Source organism: Musca vetustissima, unplaced genomic scaffold (assembly GCF_032173495.1).
Source record: "Musca vetustissima isolate MV318-11 ecotype Yass unplaced genomic scaffold, APGP_CSIRO_Mvet_v1 utg92864, whole genome shotgun sequence".
Classification (NCBI taxonomy): Eukaryota; Metazoa; Arthropoda; class Insecta; order Diptera; family Muscidae; genus Musca; species Musca vetustissima.
In genome coordinates this window covers 6556-27189 of record NW_026882166.1, presented here as the reverse complement: position 1 = coordinate 27189, position 20634 = coordinate 6556, and the positions used below count along the sequence as shown (strand labels likewise).

The window sequence follows — 20634 nt, the reverse complement described above, 5'->3', positions numbered from 1 at the left end:
AACTCGCCTAATCTAAATCAGGACATAGTGAGTGTAATAAGTATGTTGCCTCAATACAAATTTTACAAAATTCCAATATATACCTCTAAACCCAGCATACTAAAGATGTAAAATGAATTATGTATGATCGAATATGTTTGTGGGCATATTTAGATTGTATTTCTGCAAGTCTCTCTGCGAAAGTCCTAGGGTCACGAAGATATAAAAAAGATTTTTTTTAATAAAATGGCAAAATTCGCACTGAACGATGTCAATAACACAACGAATAATGGGAAGAAATCTGCGATTAAATTAATTCACAGTTTATTATTTCACTACATAATTGTGTGCCGTATTTAATATCGATATTTTATCTCCCTAAATTCTTAAAGTGTCCAATTATTTTATGATATGCTACTCCTCCTTTATTTCGTCCTTCAAATCATGCACACTATGAATTTTAGAAAAAAATGTATTATTATTGCTGTTTTTTCATAAAGTGTTGGCGGGTTATTTTTCATTTTTTTTTTTTTTTTGAGTATGTGTTTTCCATAATTTTTAATATTTTTTCTGGAAACGTGAAAAAAATCGCTGCGAGTGCTCTTTCAGAATAACTTTAAAGGGAAGAGCGAACAATAAGGCTGATAAATTAGTGAACATTATAAAATTGATCGATTGTTGTTGATTTTGGAACAATTCTATTATAATCTTATATTGAGAATGAATTTTAAGCCATTTAACGGTAATTTAAAAATTATTAACAGTTACGGTTACGTTACGTTTACAGTTATCTAACAAACCAGCGATTTGTAAATTGTTTAATATTGAGAAAATCATACGACTGTCTGTAATAAAACAACAACAACAAACACTATACTAATACTATTTCCGATTGACCGATGTGTTGCTGTATGCGATATATTGCAGAGCAGATATTGCTAACAATAAAATCAGTACTATTTGTATTGCTGCGCGCGAAAGTCACGTTGGCGCTCGGGTAAAACAAAAGCAAAAAAATCGTTTTTTGTAACATATAATAATTTTCAAAAAGAAAATACTGAAAAATTAATTGTTTCATATACATATGTAATTTTTTTCGTATTCAATTTTAACAAACCTTAAGAATAGCCGCAATTTAAATTCGTGGTTAAACAAATTAAATTATAACGTTTTTTTATTAACACAGTGCAATAAAATTAATTCAGAATGGATCATTGTAATGGAAATAAATCATTAAACATTGCCCCTAGCGATCGTCAAGGGCTTTGGAGCACGAGTGGTGATAATGATGTTCCCGGCAGCGTGTCGGGCCTCCAGCGTTTGCAGCACAAAAAGTTTAATAAGGTATGTGGGGTTATAAGAAATGCATATCGTTTGCATACAGAGGAATGCATTCGAAAGGAAATACGAATCTTAAGATGGGTCGCTTGATAGTGTTTGTATTGTCGACAACAAAATCAACTTGTATTTTTTTTGGTATTTATTTAAAAAAGTTTTCTGTCATAATCCATTATTGTATATCCGACGCTATGCAATAATGGGTTTTGCAATATTATAACAAAAATTCCAAATAAGTAAAGATAGTGAATCTAATTGGTCCATTATTAAAAATTTTTTGATATGGATTATATTTGACTGATTATGCATACTTATGTGTCTGATAAGATACGTGTAACAATATCATTACCTTTGTTTACTTTTTATATTAAAAAATAGTCTAAGTACTAACTGTAAAAAATCATTATGAGAGTATAAATGTTTTAAAAATGTACAATCAAAAAGAGATTCTTTATATTCCTCTAACTCTAATTGTATTTTTTTATTGTCTCATTATATTGTTTTATAGACAAATATATAAACGTAAAAATGTATATGGGTATAAAACACAAATATTCATGCAGAACACACAAGAATATTTTATTTACTTTTTTACCAAAAATACAAAAAAAAACTATTCCCTTCCCCTCAAGTATGTCTTTCTTTTTTATATAAAAAAGTGTGTTCTCTATAATAGGAAATGAGGAATCGTTACAAGGTCAAAATGTCATTACCTATATTTCACTTTGTCAAGCAGAATACGACCTTGAAGATGCCGCCCTTCATTTGTTATGAATTCTGTCCAATATATTTAATATTAATTTTAGTTTTTATTGTTTGAGTGGGATGCTTAAAATTAGAATGAGAAAAAAATATTTCGACAGTGTCCGACATTTTTTGCCATATGCGTAAATTTTAATTATAACAAATACAATGAAATAAAAAACGCGGTTGTAATTTATATTAGCGGCTACTTTATTTTTATTCCAGAAAAACCCCGTCAATTATCGAAGATATAAACAAATCAAAAATTGCACTTTATTGTCGACATTTTGTTCAGATACAGAATTCCACTGCAATTTTTTTCATTTTTTTATCAGCTTATGTATATGTATGCTATCGTGTTTTAATGTTTATGTCATAAGGGTATTATAGCGATGTGTGGCCCAAGTAATATCTCGTCTAGCCGAATCGATCTAGACATGTGTCCGACCGTCTATTATAATTTGTAAACACAATACAGGCCACAGTTATGGAACAATCGCCATGAAATGTTGTATGTAAGGTTTAGGTCAGGAAAGACCCCTATTGTTTTTGGTAATGAACGGTTAATATTTAGGCGATGAAATGGAACAATAACTTTATTATTGTCTGTTTTGTGGTAGCTCTAGAGTCTATAATTATGACTCGAACACCACGAAGTTTAACATGGGGTTAGGGATTTAGGCAAAGTATAGGAATGACTGTTTTAATGAAGATCGATTTAGCGGGTCAAATAGACTTAGATTTTTGTGTGATAAAATACAAATTTTGTATTCTATGGCGTATATATTTATTTCTATTTGGAAGAGTGATTGACCTTTAAATTTACACCAATTATAGTGATGTATGTATGAGTTTTACTTAAATACTTACAGAATTCTACATATTCTGATATTATTTAGTATTTCAAAGCCATGGAAATTTAGGGCTGAGGTCTAGGAAATTTTTCCGGTTATGGTCAAAGACAACGCCTATAATTTTCGACGATGATCAGATTATTTCGGGGATGAAATGAACCGATAACTTTATTTTGTCTGGTTTTGTGGTCGCTCTAGGTGCCACAATTATCAGCCGAACATCACAAAATGTCTATGGGGGAATGTGATCTGACAAACTAATTGGAATAGATCCGCATAAACTTAGAACTCAGTGGTAGTTGCTCCGCCCGCTGTTTTTTTTTTTTATTTCCTGAAAATATTTTCTAGTAAGCTATTCCAAACTTTTCAATTGTCTAATAACATTCATCATTGAACCATTATGCTATATCAACGTCAAAGGACATTGAGATTAGCCGTAATAAATGGACTACAAAAAATCCCAATTGTTTAAACTACGTTTAAACGACATTAGAACTCTTTTTCCGGGCTAACCTCCTCTATGAGGATTTATTTGAGAAACGTGTAATGGAATTGATAGCGTATACGTCACCTTAAATTTTGTTATGATATAAATATACTTAATACTTAGGCTTAAGTTGAGTTTAGAGGCTCATCTCCGGGCATAGGTAGATCTCGTCTCCCTAATCACGAAAATATATGACATTCATGGGGGAAATCCATATTTCCCGAGATATGGACCTCTGAAGTTCCGGAATTCATATGTTTATAACTACGACATTTATGGACCGATTATGGTAATATTATCGGATATTTAGAGAAACATGTTTATTTAAAAGAAAATTTCGATCACATAGACGAATTTTCCACCTGTCCAGAGGAGAAAGTCTTAAATCCCCGTCCGAAGGCCAGCTATATAAAAAAAAATTTTAATATAAAGGAAAAAAATTAGTTGGCGCGTTAAGACGAATTTAAGTGAAAATATAATGTATGCGCTTTACAATCATACCAATATTACCTTCATCGATCCATAAATAATGAAGTTATAAGTATATGAATTCCGGAATTTCAGAGGTCATATCTCGGGAAATGTGGCTTCCCCCATGAAAGTCATATATTTTCATGATCAGGGAGACGAGACTTACTTTTTTATAAGTTTGTCGTTGACAGCATTCTGTTTTCAAAATTAAAATGAAAATATCTTCCTTCGAAACGTACGCATATTATGTGTTCAGTGGCAAAAATTGCTAAAAGATTTATTTTTATAAATATTTTAAAGCATGGCATAACTATACAAGGTAGTCTCATGCAGTCATATGTTTCCAATTTTTTCATAAAATTGCTTTTAACAACATTCAGCTTTCAAAATTTAAACGAAAATAAAAAAACCACATATATTAGGTAGTCGCATCGGCGAATTACTACAACAAAGCAACTTTTTTGGTAACATTATATGTCAAAATTTGTAAACAAGGCAAACAAAATTCAATTCGCCTTGACATATCAACATTTAAGCAAATTTGATTCAACCAATCAGAACAAAATGTTTTTATGCCCTATACATCTATATTATAAGTATGTGTTGCCTCAAGAGTTTGTAGCTGCACGATATATTGATTCTAGATCCTTTTCGTATATCGTATATCATCTCTCAACTAGCAGAATCATTCTAGTCAGGTGTGTCGGTCTGTCCATCATAATTGAAAACAAAACAAATTTTCTGTGTCGGCATCTTTCAATAATTTCCATTGTTGAATTCTGGAGATTTTGCATGTAGATACGGCCCTTGCCTAAGACGACTTCTATTGGTTTTGGTAGTGATTTGTTTATATTTACAGGCAAACGAATAAGAAGGGTGTTTTCATGATGTTCAGTCAATATTTAGCTGGTCAAATTTATCAAAATGTTGTTTTAAAAATCTCAAATACATGTTTAATACCGAATTTCAATGGTTCTCTCATTTCACAACAAATAAAAAATACAACTCTACCTTGTGGCTTGTTAAATCAAACATTGGTATAAATAGAAATTAAATTCCATGAATACGCAATATGGTCAATGAAATAATGAAACGAATTTGGACAGTCAAATACGGTTATAGTGAACTTATAGGGACCGATCAAATTAGTTCGTTATGGAGGATGTTCGTTATATTCAATGTAATGCAAAACCAAGACTAAGCAGGAAAAATACATTAATTTATATTAAAAAATAAACAAATAAATCATGGCATAATGATGGTATGTATTCTCATTAGGGAAATTGATAATGGCAACTCTTTTTAATATGGAATTCATACATCAATTTCAAATAAAATGAATGAATGTATGTATGTCGTTTGGCATATTTTCAATAAATTAAACAATATATACTTTCTAAAGCTGATCTCTCAAGATTTAACGGTGGTTGTTACAACTTATATTTATAAGTTTTAGAGGCAGGTAACTTTAAAATCATGGCATAACTATACAAGGTAGTCTCATTTGAGAAATTTATAATGGCAACCCTTCTTAATATGGAATCCATATATCAATTTCAAAAAAATTAAAAATGAATTCCATAAAATTTAAATTCGCCTTAAGGGGACCCCCCCCCCCCATTCTCGGGGTCAAAATGTTTGTTTATATAATTCGAATCTACACTGATTTAAGAATGTCTCTACAAAATTTCAAGTGAAAATCTCAAGAACTCTTGAAGATATAGCCGATTTATTGTGTCAGCATCAAGTGACGGCTGAAGGGCTTCTCAAACTTTAAACGCGTTTTTCTCTAAATATTTTTTTGCGAATGGCGGGCACGATAACTCAAAAACTAATAATCCAATCGGTTCCAAATTTTGCAACGTTTCTCTGGGAGTGTATAGCTCTCGTATGAACTAGGATAAAGCCAATCGGTGAAGATCTTCCTTATTTTTTAACTTGGGTTTTGGTACAAAAATCGGCGATTTTCCAAAAATATTTTTTCAAAGGTCCACAATTTTGTCAATTTTAGAGCGAAGTCAATAATCCTAGTTCATAGGAGAGCCAGACATGCACTCTTTCTAACACCGTTGGAATTTTCGGATTCCGATGTTCCAGTGAGGAGTTATCATGCCCGCCATCAAAAATATGGACTTTTCTTTAATTACAAAAAACAACAACAAAACAATAACAAAAATTTTTGTAAATTCTTTTTCTTCTCTTTTAAATCTTCAATTATATATGTGCAAAGTTACAAACCTTAACAAGCATTTGTATTCATTTACCACCAAATTTCGTGATTTTTTTCCAAGACGACTTCTATTGGTTTGGTAGTGATTTGTTTATATTTACAGGCAAACGAATAAGAAGGGTGTTTTCATGATGATCGGTCAATATTGAGCTGGTCAAATTTACCAAAATGTTGTTTTAAAAATCTCAAATACATGTTTAATACCGAATTTCAATGGTTCTCTCGAAGTAATATATAATCCATGTTTTAAAATATATAATCTGTCATAATCTGCTTAAATGTTGTCTTTGTAAATATACCGGTTTTTCTGTAGGTCCAAAAGAGTCCCCTGTTGACTACAGAAATAATTTATATTGTTTTATATCGAAAATTGGAACTATGGTACAATATACACAAAATATGCTATGTTTTGACAGAGAAGGAATATGCCTCAATTTTTTCTAAATCCTCAGCTATTTCTAGATCATTTTAAAAAGTAACTCTGTCGTACAATAACACTTTTGACATTTGTTTAATTAGTAAGTACAATATACCCATTCTATTGTCTAGATGAAACGTGCGTTCAAAGTAATATTTCTGTTTTCTTTGTTTTGGTTTGTTATTCTAAATCGAATTAGCAAAATGGAATTACTTAATTTCATTTGGTAATGCACGCCTCAGGCACAACATTAAGAAAATAAAATATCTTTAATAATTGTTTTTTTTTATAATCAGAATATTTTGTAACACCACATTTATAATTTACCGTAATTTTTATTGTCAATGGAACATCCAAAAGAGAAATGAGAATCATTGTAAGATATGCATGTGTATGTGGGTTACATTACGAATGGATGCAATGGAAAAGTACTAGCAGTCGTTAAGATTGGAGAACCTCAATAAAATACAATTAGTTGAAAATATATAAGTTGAAGTTGACGATTAGAATGTTTGTAGTAATTTTAAAATGTGTAGCATCTTTATTGTTTCTGTTATTGTTTATAATTGTTATATATTGAAGATAAATACAAAGTACGAGGGCGGATCAATAATATCCTGACTTCGAATAAAACATAGAATTTTTCAAAAATTTGCAGAACTTTTATTAGTATTACTTTAGTATAGAACTTCGATAAATAGCTTGTAACGTTCATATATATTTTCTCTTCCTATATTTACATCGACAACTAATTTTAATGATAAACAAATGTTGTTTATCATAAAACACCAATGACCAATGATATTGCATTATGCTATAGATTTATTTTATCTTGCCAGCAAGAACAGCCATAATTCCATACCCGTTCATTTGTTCGTTCAGTTAATTCGAAAATTTCATAATTTGTTATCTTCACATCAACACTTAATCACATAATAGCAAATTTTCACTTTCATTTTGCCTACATCAATTTGTCATAAATTAATATTCGATTTTTTTCTTATCACGTCAGTGAATAAACAAACGAAAAAATGATTAGCGATCTTTGCCCCCTCCAGTTTTTGTTGACATGACTCAAATCTGCTATATAATAATTGGAAGAGTTTATGAATAAAAAAAACAACATTTGGATAGATAACTAGGATTTCCCATAGAGCATTTGGAGAATTTTTTTGTATATAATTACATCTGCAGTAGGTATACGAAAAGATTTTCTTTGTTTTTATAGGTTAATAAAAATATAAACAAGATATTGTCAATGATTTTTTTCTCGAGTGGTGGACGTTTATTACTCATTGAGAACCATGTATCCCAACATACGGACACCAAAATTCGATCAGGACACTCAAATAACTTAAATCCGGTCGGTAATGTAATTTAATGCAGTTAAATTCAAAATTCGTTGAGGTACTAAATATTAGCTATTTTGACTGGTATTAGGTGTGTCTGGTTACTTTTCCAGTAAGATTTACTCAGTAAGTTCTAGTTTAGAGAGGAAGCCGTTTTTACTCTCTTTTGCGATAATACTGAGAAAAGTAAACAGACAACATTTAGTAAGATTTAGCAAATAAACAGCTGATTCAAGAAAACATTTTTATTTGCGCCAAAATAAACAAACAAAGGACGAACACAATTATTTGTATTACATTTAATATTAAAAATAAAATGAAAAATAAAAGACAAATTGATTTGCTTCCTGCATCAATATATTGTCCTCTTTCTTGAACTTGCCTAAAAATATAAAAAATAATTTTATAATTTAATTAAACTTATCATTACTTATGTATTTTCTTCCATTTTCTGTAATTTTTATGAAACTTCATATCAAATTGAACTTTGCAAATTAAAAAAGTCTTTTGAAAAATGTATGTGTTTGTTCATAAAACATCTGATCCAAAAATGGCTGAGTTTGCAAAATCTTACTGCATAAAATTCTTTCAGTAAACTCCAGTAAGTTTGTTGTTGTTGAACTGTCAAACCTGCTCTCTCACTTGACTCTCTTTTACTGGATTTTTGGGTAAACATACAACATTTAGTAACATAATATAAAGATGCCAGTTAGGTGATATTTGTTTACATATTCATACACATTTGACTGATTTCATAATTTATGATGCAAATTTTCAGTCCATAATTTCCACTTTTCAATCCATGTTTCTTCTAAATTTTAGTCCTGATTTAAATTAGGCGAGTTTACTTGAGGCAATTCTTATCGTTCACTTTTGAACTTGCTTCATGCGTCTATACAAGGCAATTCGGTTTCAAAAATATTTTTTGACATAGTTGGTCTGTTCCAGTACTTTTTTAATAGTAAATCTAGTAAAAGGGAAACATTTCAAAATTGCTCTCAGAGTACAAAATAATTTGAAAAGTTGGGGAACGCAATCTACTAAATATGCCAAAATTAGATGGCAATACTTCAAAATCAACATAACAGCCAATCAGAAGTAGGCATTCCTTTTTAGTCTGCTTTTCCACAGGCAGATTTTTATTTGGCAATTTTTTTGTTTTCTCTTTTGAAAATTTCGCTTGCTTTTCCATTAGCAAATTTTTCTTTGCCAAATTTGCGAATCAAAATACAAAAGAAAGAAAATAAAAGGCAAAAGTGTTTGCATTTTAAAGATTTTATTTATTTTTTATATATTTTATTATATAAATTGCAAAAATTAAAAATTAAATTTCACTTGCACAAATTAAAGCAACAGGTTTGTAAACAAATGCCGGCTGTGTGTCAGTAAAGCGAATAGGTTCAAAAGGAAATGTCAACAAAATTGTTTTCAACGAACAGAGCAAAGCAGAATTTGCGTGTACGGCAAATTCTGAACAGGCAAATTTTTGTTTTTCTTCCTCGCACCCCTCTCGTCTACAAACTCAGTATTTGCCAAATAAAAGTTTGCCTGTGGAAAAGCAGACTCACACTACAAACAAAATACACAGAACGAATTGCCAGAAAATTGTCGGTACGAGCAATTTTTTCAATTTCTATTCCCCTTGCCCCTCTCTCCAGCAAAGACTTGCCGCAAGTAAACTCGCCTAATCTAAATTGGGACTTAGTAATATTTGTTGTAAATAAAAAAATGTTAGTTAGCTATTTAATATTTTAACGTATTTCTAAACAAAATTTTTTTGGTTCAAAAACACGTTTAGACTTTGTCTTCTAAATCGACACGATTTATAGATCGATGCACGAAATCAGAGCTGTTTAGACTGGTATTAAAATTAAAGGTAGTGTATTTGTCAGCTGTTATTTGTTTGCGTATACATGCACATGTCACTGCTTTCAAAATTACTGGTACATATTTTCATAATTGTTTTATGAATTGCTCTTCATTATGATAGGTTAAGGGCTGCCATTTATAACCGTTCACTCAGAGACATTCGTCCATTGTGCTCATTCTTGGTACCTGAAAAGAAAAGAGTAGAGGAAAGTGGAGAAGAGGGAAGATAATGGAAAGTCTTGACAAAGCTTAGGATCTACTTGGGGTATATTCCGGAGAAGAATACTAGATTATCAATTTCATATTTGCAGAACTGTGTTATCTGCCACTTAGCGAAGGATACCTACAGAGTATATGTTCAATTATTTCTATCGCTTCCTCATCCTCTCATAGACGACAAAAACGCACTCCGTTAATGTAGCATTTGGAAGTGAGGAAGCTAATCTTGCCGTGATCTGTTATGATCCCCACAGCGAAGAAGTTCTACGGCGAGAGAATTTTGTCCTGCAGCCAGGTTCAGTTGACCTCGACTACCTCGCAGTAATTGAAACGGATTTTGTCAATAAAGTAGCCTATGGGAAGTTTACAGATCCCTCAATCGGTAGATGTGGACTGTGAACCCCCTCGACGATGCTCATCGGCTATCTCACTTCCTTCTATATTGTTATGTCCTGGAACCCAACATAATTTAACCATCCTATATTATGAAGAGTATCCTTGCAATCACGAACCGCTTTTGAGTTAATAGTGCAGGAAATGAGTGCCTTAAGGCCGCCTGACTATCGACATATATAGTCACCGGTCCTATGTTCTCGACAGTAAGTGTTTTCGTGATTGCCAGGTTTTCCGCCTAAAAAACGCTGCCTAAAAACGATAGCTAGTTCCTTGCAGTAAACGCTTGTCAGGATTGTATTCAGGACTGCCTGTGGTGTGCTGCTTAGCGCTCCATTAATCAAGATCGATGCCGATCGCTGTACGGTACTCATTTTAGCCAGCAGTATCTTCTTGTTGACCCCTTGCCACCATACAAGGTGACCATATGTAAGAATGGAGAGTACGACCGTTACATACAGCCAGTGTATGATCTCTGGTTTTAGTCCCCAACTCTTACCTATAGAGTTCTTGCAGGAGTAGAGTGCTTTTAGTCCATTGCGTTGCGTTCCTTTTGTGGTCGAGGACTGTACCACGGTATTTTGCTTCTAAGGTAAGGTCTAAGGTAACTCCACCCAAGGATGGCAATCGGCGTGTGCCAAATTGGACAGAATTAAAAGGGCACTCTGCAGAATATTAGAAATAGTCCTACCGACTAGCAAGACTACATTATCAGCAAAGGCCACAATCTTTATCTTAAGGTGGTCGAATTTCAGCAGTATCTCGAGACTCTCTTAAATGGAAGAATTGATAATCCTGCTTTCCATCATTCTATAAATCCAATCCGTTAGGAGGGAGGCGATACCTGAACTATCGAGAGCAGAATGGATAGCCTCCACGTATTTTGTTACACACTTTAAGGAGAAATCATTATTTTTGTGCAAAGCAGAGTTGTATTTGAAATTATCTCAATTTAGTATAGAATTTCTAGCAAATTAAGATATTGAGTGGATCTAAAATTAAAATGAGCTCGATTAGCAGTTAAATCGATATATTGCACTTTATCACAATAAAAGCTATAGTCTAAACGCGCCTTTAGAATGAATAATAAATAAATAAAAATGCGAAGGTTATCGAACGAAATATGTAACAATTTGCAAGAAATCACCAGATCTTAAAAGCAAATTTAAAAATTAAAATTTTAAGTTATCTTTAATTGTCTGTAATTTAGATAGAGATGCTCTATTCCAGAACCTGCAAGAATCTCCTATCAAAGTAAATTATTTTCCACTGTATAAATTTTAAAAGTTTTGTCCACATTTTGAGTTGTTAAACTATTTTTATGACTTAATTATTTAAATTGCAAAAAGCTATTTCATTATTTTGGGTAGATGATAAGAACCTTTCCTTTTTACCCTTTCATTTTTCAGGGTCTTGCATTTACCTTGGAAGAACGTCAACTGTTGGGCATTCATGGCCTTCTGCCGGCTGTAGTGAAATCGGAAGTAGAACAAATCCAACATTGTTTGTTGTTGTTGGATCGTTTGGAATCTGACTTGGATAAATATATGTATTTGAGTAGTCTAGCCGAACGAAATGAACGTCTATTCTATAAAATTTTGGCAACAGATGTTTCCAAAATGATGCCATTAGTTTATACGCCCACTGTAGGTTTGGCTTGTCAGAAATTCAGTATGATATTTCAATATCCCAAAGGCCTGTATATTACAATTAAGGATAAGGGTCATGTCTATGAAGTTCTCAAGGTGAGTTTTATTGCGGTCATATTATGTTGTGAGTATGAGTGAATATTAATATTTTGTTTGCATTTACAGAATTGGCCGGAAACCGATGTACGTGCCATTGTCGTTACAGATGGAGAACGTATCTTAGGTTTAGGCGATTTGGGCGCCAATGGCATGGGCATACCGGTTGGTAAATTATCCCTGTACACAGCTCTGGCCGGCATAAAACCTAGTCAATGTTTACCCATAACTTTGGATGTTGGTACCAACACAGAAACCCTACTCAGTGACCCGCTCTACATTGGTCTACGCCATAAGAGAATTACCGGCAAGGAATATGACGAGTTCATCGACGAATTCATGCATGCTGTGGTACGACGCTTTGGCCAAAATTGTCTCATACAATTCGAGGATTTTGCCAATGCGAATGCATTCCGTTTTTTGGCCAAATACCGTAATGACTTTTGCACATTTAACGATGATATTCAGGGTACAGCCTCGGTGGCAGTAGCCGGTCTGTTGGCATCACTGAAAATCAAGAACACAAAACTGAAAGAGAACAAAATTTTGTTCCTTGGTGCTGGTGAAGCTGCCTTAGGCATTGCTGGGCTATGTTTAATGGCATTGATGAAGGAAGGCCTGACCGAAGCTGAGGCAAAGAAATGCATCTGGATGGTGGACAGTAAGGGTTTAATTGTACAAAATCGTCCCACCGGTGGCATCACTGAACACAAAAAGCATTTTGCTCAAGATCATGCACCTGTCGATTCCTTGGAAGAGGCAGTTAAAACAATTAAACCCTCAGTCTTGATTGGGGCTGCGGCAATTGGTGGAGCCTTTACCAAATCTATACTGGAGATGATGGCCGAATTTAATGAGACCCCAATAATTTTTGCTCTATCAAATCCCACGAGTAAAGCTGAATGTACAGCCGAACAGGCTTACCAGTATACCAAAGGAAAATGTATATTTGCTTCTGGTTCACCCTTTAAACCCGTACAATATCAGGGCAAAACATTCTATCCGGGCCAAGGAAATAATTCATACATTTTCCCAGGTGTAGCGCTGGGTGTACTCTGTGCCGGTATGTTGACCATACCGGAAGAATTGTTCCTGATGTCAGCTGAATGTCTGGCAAATTTATGTAAACCGGATGATTTGAATAAGGGTTCGTTGTATCCACCCTTGAATAGTATTACTGAATGTTCGGTCGAAATTGCCGCCTACATTGTGGAATATGCATATAAAAATGGTGAGTTTGAAAACGTTATCAATGAAAATAACATTTACAGGCATATAAAAGGTTTTCAATATTGTGTAGGTATATATTTTCAAACTTAGTACAGGATAAGAATAAAACAATTTAGTACTCTGTGGTTGTGGTTTTTGCTAAAATCGTATTTAGTGTACTGTACAAATTGTGGGTAAACTCAAATTGTCCGCAAGGTGGCACTAATTGATAATATGACAAACGAATGAAAACGAGATATGACTAAGCGGTGTTCCAGAGCCTGCAATACTTTTTGGGAGCATACGATTAAGATTATTTTTTTTAATAATTCGCTCCTGTGAAAGTCGCATTTGAATGCTGTTACATCTGAAAATATGTCGAAGTATATAGTTTACAGCGCAAAACTGCATAATACATTAAACATGATCTTCTTAATTTATCCAGTGTTTGTATTATTCGTCAATAAATAATTCAATGTCTTGTATAATTTCAGGCCTAGCTACAGTACGCCCAGAACCAAAGGACAAGAGAGCATTTATACGAGCACAAATGTATGACTTGTCATATCCATCAGCCATTCCAGAGGTCTATATGTGGCAACAGAAATTGTAAAATTATTTTATTGTAAATATTAAATAAAACCCGTTATAAATAATATCGCAACCAATAGAAATGTATGACTATTTCGTTCTCTAAATAAATATATTTAATATAAATGTTTTTTATTTATTATATTGTGGAAGGTGGTCTCATTTGAGAAATTAATAATGGCAACCCCTTTTAATATGTTACTCATACATCAATTTCATATAAAATTCATGCCGATTGGAATATTTTCAGAAAATTAAAAATTTATATTTTATGAAGCTGTACATTGCTATCAAGACGTATGGATGGGCGTTACAACTTATATTTATAGCTTTAAGAGGCAGGGAATTCAAAATATTTTTAAATATAAATGATTTAGCATTTTTTGCCATTAAACACATCCTGTGCATAAATTTGGAACATAATTTGTATAATAATGCCATGTTCGGAAAGCAAGTCTTGCAGATAAGTAAGTTTGTTAGATACATACGAACTTAATATAGATATCAAACGAAAGTATTAACCTTTTTTGAAGATTAATTGAACGTTGCATTTTTTTTCATTTTTTACTTGAAAAAAGTTCCTATAATCATAAAACTAGTAAAACCCTAAAAAAATCGATTCCGAAACTCTTCGAGCTGTATTGGAAAAGACCAAAAAATTACGTGAACAGAACAAATATCTTTCAAAACCAACACACTAACTAGATTGGTTTGGTACTTGTCATTCGGAAGTCACTAGTCACTCACATGCCTGTAGTTTTTAAGAGGTGATATGTAGACATTGGTACCAGTTTTTATTCTTAACATGGCTCTGTTATGCCAGAAGCCACTTGCAAACGTTTTTAAAAACTATTTTCTCAAAATGCATTGTGTGTTAAGTCCAAGGTCTCAAGTTTGCTGTCAAAATCCATTATTGTGAATTGATTTTCATTATGAAAAAGTAAACAAAGCCAAAATTTTTGGCACTAAACTTGCTGGGTGTCCTTATTAATCGATCTTTGTCAAGTCCTTTCGGTTTCTACGCTTTGCCAGATATATAGACTTCATACATTTGATTGACCATATACAAGCCTCACGCAAAGACATACGCATTGGAAAGACTAGATAAAATTCTTTTTGGAAAAATGAGTTGTCGAATGATTGTAGGGACGCTTACCATAACAAAGACAGGATGCAATATTAACATAATATAAAAGACATGGCATAATTACAGAAAGTAGTCTCATTTGAGAATTTTTGTTGGCAACCCTTTTCATTTGGAACTCATCTATCAATTTTAAATAATAGTTCCGTTCCAGAACCTAAAAGAATCTACTCATTTTACATGTTTTACAACTTTTTACTCGAAAACCGTTCCTCAACCCACAAAACTGTAAAACATTGCATCAAATTTAAGAGAACACAATCAAAATGGCCACTGAACACATAATATGCGCATATTTCGAAGGAAGATATTTTCATTTAAATTTTAAAAGCCGAATACTGTCAAATTTATGAAAAAATTGGAAACATATGACTACATGAGACTACCTTGTATAATTATGCCACGTATAAAAGATGAGGACATCGAACTGTATTCCACACCTGTTCCCAGTATATAAATAGAGTACGATATCATAAAAATGGAGCAAAAGCCATTCATACGGTATATTGAAGTTTTTGCCACGTAAACACAAAACCAACGTTGTTATATATATATATATATATAAGGGAAAAAGAGACATGCATAACCGAAAAACAAAAAGACGTTTATTATTAGTTTTTATAAATATCAAACAATGGATTTAGTGTCGATTTCTACTTCATTTCGTTTTTTGTCGTATACTAGCAGTAAACATTAATTCGTCCAAGGATAAAGAATAAAAGTATTTGAACTATTATTGGGACATGTGTACTTACTTCATGAGCACTGGAAGTCAAAAAGAGGAAGGAACCAAAATCAGACTTCTACTTTTGGGTACTGGTGAATCGGGCAAATCAACATTCATACGACAAATGCGAATTATCTACGACAAAGGCTATACAGAAGAGGAAAGGCGTTTTTTTATATCGGGTATTATGGACAATATACTAAGTGCCATGAAAGCAATGGTCGCGGCTATGAATTCCCTTAACATCGATTACGAATTGCATACCAATAAAAGAAATGCTGAACTGATTGCTTCTGCTGATTCTGAGACATTCGCATGCTCTTTGGGAATGTATATATTGGCTATAAAGGACCTGTGGCAAGATATTGGAGTCCAAGAATGTTACAGAAATCGTAACAAATACCAGATAATAGACTCTGCCAAATATTTTCTAGAAAATATAGATCGCATAGCGGAACCCTCTTATTTGCCAACCGACGGTGATATATTGCATGTGAGAATAAAAACAACCGGCCTGATAGATTACCATTTTACGGTGGAGAACGTACGATTTCAAATGACGGATGTTGAAGGACAACGCTCCGAACGTAGAAAATGGATACACTGTTTCGACAACGTAAAAGCCATTATATTTTTGACGGCCATTTCCGAATACGATCAAGTGCTGCCGGAAAACGATCAACAAAATCGTCTTGTTGAATCGAAAAGTGTCTTCAAATCACTTCACAAATTCCCTTGGTTTGCAGATACCTCAACTGTGGTGTTTTTCAATAAAATAGATTTACTGAGAGAGAAAATAATGTACTCGGACCTGGAAGAGTTCTTTCCCGAATATCGGGGTCCCAAGAGGGATTATGCAGCGGCGATGAGTTTTATAAAACATATGTTCCTTGACGGTATTCCACAACAAAAAATATATTCATATTTCACATGCGCCACCGACACAACAAATATTAAAGTTGTATTCAGCACTGTACACGATTCTATATTACGAGATCGATTAACGGAGTATAACTTATGTTAATTTTTTTTACTGGTGTGGAGCTGCATTTCTCTCTGCTTTTGTATGTCATCCTTTAAATACTAAACGTATATTTGTGAGTGTATAATAATATTGTTCTTCCAGATGTAAATCGGATCGGAATAAATCTATTTTTGAGCGACATGTACATTGAACTTTTTGCCGGTCGGATTGTAATATAAAATACTGAATAAAATACTTATTTGACTCGGTTCTACCAAATTTTCGGGTTGCTCCTAATTATATTGTGCCATGACTTGATATCATCTTGTGAAAGTCACTCCAAATGTAAGTACTGCACTTTACACACCCCATGCCATAAACTAATTTTTTTCTTTCCACAAATATAATACGTGTGCGTCCCATAGTTTAGATTATATTTTTCCTAAAGATGCCCAAATAATGCTTTAAATAAGTATAATATACAAACTGACCAAACCTAATTCAAATGTAACCATGTTGAAACAATATTTTAAAACCAATTCCACCATATTTCCGCGTCCGATGACTTTTTTACTATGTGTATGATAATAGGTTCGTTCGTTTAATCCTAGTAATATTTACTCAGTAAGAATTTGCAGAGAGTAAATACGAATTTTTCCTTCTCAAGAGAGAAAACTGCAAAAAGTAAACGAACAACATCCAGTAAAAAGATGTTTCGACACAGCTGAATAAAACAACAAACAAATGTGTGCAAACTAAAAAACAGCATTTAAAAAAAATCGTTCGCCAATTACTCTTGTTTTACCTTAATTTTTACATACTTGCGTTTTCTTCATCCATTTTGGTATTTAATGATACAAAATCAAAATAAAATTCTCAAAACAATCAATTTTCTTGAGAAAAATTTTTTGTTTGTTTACAAAACATAAAAAACAGCTGATTAAATATCAGCTGATGGTACAAGAAAATTCTTACTGAGTAAATTTTCCTTGTAAGAATTTGCAAATACTCAGTAACACAACTGTCAAATCTGCTCTCTCAATTCACTCTCTTTTACTGGACTTTTGGATAAACGAACAACATTTTGTAATAATTTGTACAAATTCGTACAAATTATTGAGTAAACTAACGAACCTAATGTATGATTGTTCCTTCCTATGTGGTCCTCAATAAGTTTTTAATGCTCCTTGACTTCTAACCATATAATGAATATGTAATATTTTAATAAGGTGTAGGGGAGACTGGGGCACCTTCGGCATCGGGGCACCTTCGGCAATCGCGTTTTCGATATGAAGCTCTCACCGTACATCACTAGTTTATGTTCTGACGGGCATCCGAACAACGTAGTTCGCTCTCAGAATTACGTACATGAATTAACCCGTTCATACAACACTATTCATAATTCATATCATCAGAGTTTTTTATTTCAAACTTTTTGTTTCTTGTTTTACACCAAAAATGTAACATATTTTAGTGAATTACATAGGGATCTAAATAGAAAAAATAATTCTCTTTCTCCTGACTATAGTATGAACCCATATCTATTTACTTTTCATTCATGTTTTCCATTTTTTCTGAAAATGTTGTTGTTTTTAATACATTTTTATATTTTCTCAATTCAAATGTCACATACTGTCACAAATAAAAATTTGGAGAATTTTTTGTTTGAGTTGCCCCACATTTGTTTCTTGTTTTGTACGCTAATTAGAACCAAGGGAAAAGAAATGCATATTGCATTATGTAGAAAATAAAATTTACATCCTGCTGCATATATAAAAACTATACAATTTTTTACTTTTCATTCATGATTTTCAATTTTACTGAAAAAGTTTGAAAATTTCATAAATATTTTCAAACTGTCAAAATTAATTTATTTTCGATAAACACTCTCAATTGTTAGGGATGGGACAAATTTATTGGTTATTCAGAGAGTGATTCGAATTGAACAACGTACAAAAGTTGGTGTTCGCTCAGACAATTTTGTATGGGGAACTAAGTAATTCCTTCATAATAAGGGTCGAACAACGAATGAGAGAGCGAACAACGCTCGTCTGTACATGGCATTAGATACATGGGTTTTTGTATTTTTATAGATGTTTCTGTAATATTTCAATTCCATTTCGTAAGTATTTCGTATATAAAACTTTTGAAATTTTTAAGACAATATTATTAAAAAGAGGTTAACTACGATGTGTATTATTATAGAAATATTTAAAAATATAATGTTTTTACAAAATTGATCGAAAAAAATTAAAAAAACTATAAAAAGTATATTCGGGGTACATTCGGCATTTTAAAGTGGGGCACATTCGGCAATATACAGATTGTGCAATATTATTTCCTTAAAATGTTTTTGAGTTTGTCTTTAAAACTAATCCTTTAATATGGTTCGAAATTGCATATATAAGATCAAACGTGCTTGTATTGACGAAAATGCGATAGAAAACCCCTATTTCTGATGGTGTGTGTGACCTTGAGATGTAAACGTACGCTGCTAGAAAATAAAGCCCTATAATTCAAACATTGTCTGGCGTATTAAAACCAAATCGAGCCTTAAGAGGATCAGAATTTCAACCAGACTGATAGCGATGACAATTACCCGGCTATGACTATGGTGCCGAATGTGCCCCATCAAATGCCGAAGCTACCCCGGTTGGGGCACATTCGGCGAATTTGACTTTTTTTTTACAAATCTGTAAAATTTTTTAACTAATACTATTTTTTTTTATATCTTTTTGGTACTATTTTTTATAATTAAGTGTCAGAGGACAGTAATCAGCCATAAAGTTGTTATATATGTTGAATAAGTACTGAGATATAGAGCTCTAAAAAAAAGTGCCGAAGGTGCCCCAGTCTCCCCTACACCAAAATATGTAAATAACTTTAAGAGCCGCAAGCATCCGCAGCTGATTTTTTTCATACGTTGAAAAACACACTCTTCATAACTCAAAGCAAAAATTAGGGAGAAACTTTTTTTCTACTCCGCTAATTTCAAAATTAGATCAACTACGTACTATAGGTGTGGACAACTGTAAACACTATATGATATATACATAATTCAATAATAAGTTGATTTATTAAAACAAAAAAATTTATTTTTGTCTCGATCATCTGTCAAAATGTTCCTTGTAATATTTCACATGGTTGGCAACATTGCGCATCGAATTCAAGTAGAAATTGTGCACTTTGACAGATAATCGAGACATCAGACATTTATATATATATATATATTTATATATACGACAGTGCATCCTAGTTTTTAACATCCACAGCAACCAAAACAGACACTTTTATAATAACCGTTAATTTGAACATTCAAATATTGGGACATTAAAAAAAATATACCGATTTTTCGAAAATATGGTGAAAAAATCACTTTGCAAACAATTTTATATTTATTATATTTTCATTGTTCTCTATCAATTCTATGAAATTAATCTGGGGGTTATGTACCTACAATTGCTTAAGTCAATTGCAATATATTTAATAGTATATACAAATAACAGTATATTAAGATATAACTTACAAATTATGGAAACTCATGAAGTGGCCGATTCGTTTGCACATTTTATATCCTCTATTGTTGTAGTCGGATAAAGCCTTGGACCCGTCCGTAAAGGACGAAGGAGGCTCAGCAATAGTATGAGACTGTACGAGCACTTATGGAGTATTTTATACAAAAATATTATAAATATTAGCATTAGCTTTAAACATCTACTGCTAAAAAATATTGACATTATGACTAAATAGCTTTTTTAGTTCGTAGCATCCGTGCTAAGCACGTATTTTACATGCGAGTTTTTTGTTTTGTTATGACTAATCGGCAGTACGACTACATATTTATATTTCGTTGCCGACGAATAATCTGTTTTTATGTTTATGCGTTGCCAACGCAGAAATTAG

The 20634-nt window shown here is 32.6% G+C and overlaps 2 protein-coding genes across 2 annotated transcripts; both read left to right on the top strand.

The window, feature by feature from the left end:
- Nucleotides 1–1184: 1184 nt before the first annotated feature.
- Nucleotides 1185–13918, top strand: LOC133328387 (NADP-dependent malic enzyme-like). Its single transcript, XM_061536957.1, has 4 exons — nucleotides 1185–1323; nucleotides 11761–12096; nucleotides 12166–13327; nucleotides 13800–13918. Exons 1-4 carry the CDS (start codon nucleotides 1186–1188, stop codon nucleotides 13916–13918), a joined length of 1755 nt encoding a protein of 584 aa, XP_061392941.1. The 5' UTR covers nucleotide 1185.
- Nucleotides 13919–15783: 1865 nt separating this feature from the next.
- Nucleotides 15784–16791, top strand: LOC133328388 (guanine nucleotide-binding protein subunit alpha-11-like). The gene is made up of 2 exons (XM_061536958.1): nucleotides 15784–16601; nucleotides 16704–16791. Exons 1-2 carry the CDS (start codon nucleotides 15784–15786, stop codon nucleotides 16789–16791), a joined length of 906 nt encoding a protein of 301 aa, XP_061392942.1.
- The last annotated feature ends 3843 nt before the right edge of the window (nucleotides 16792–20634 follow it).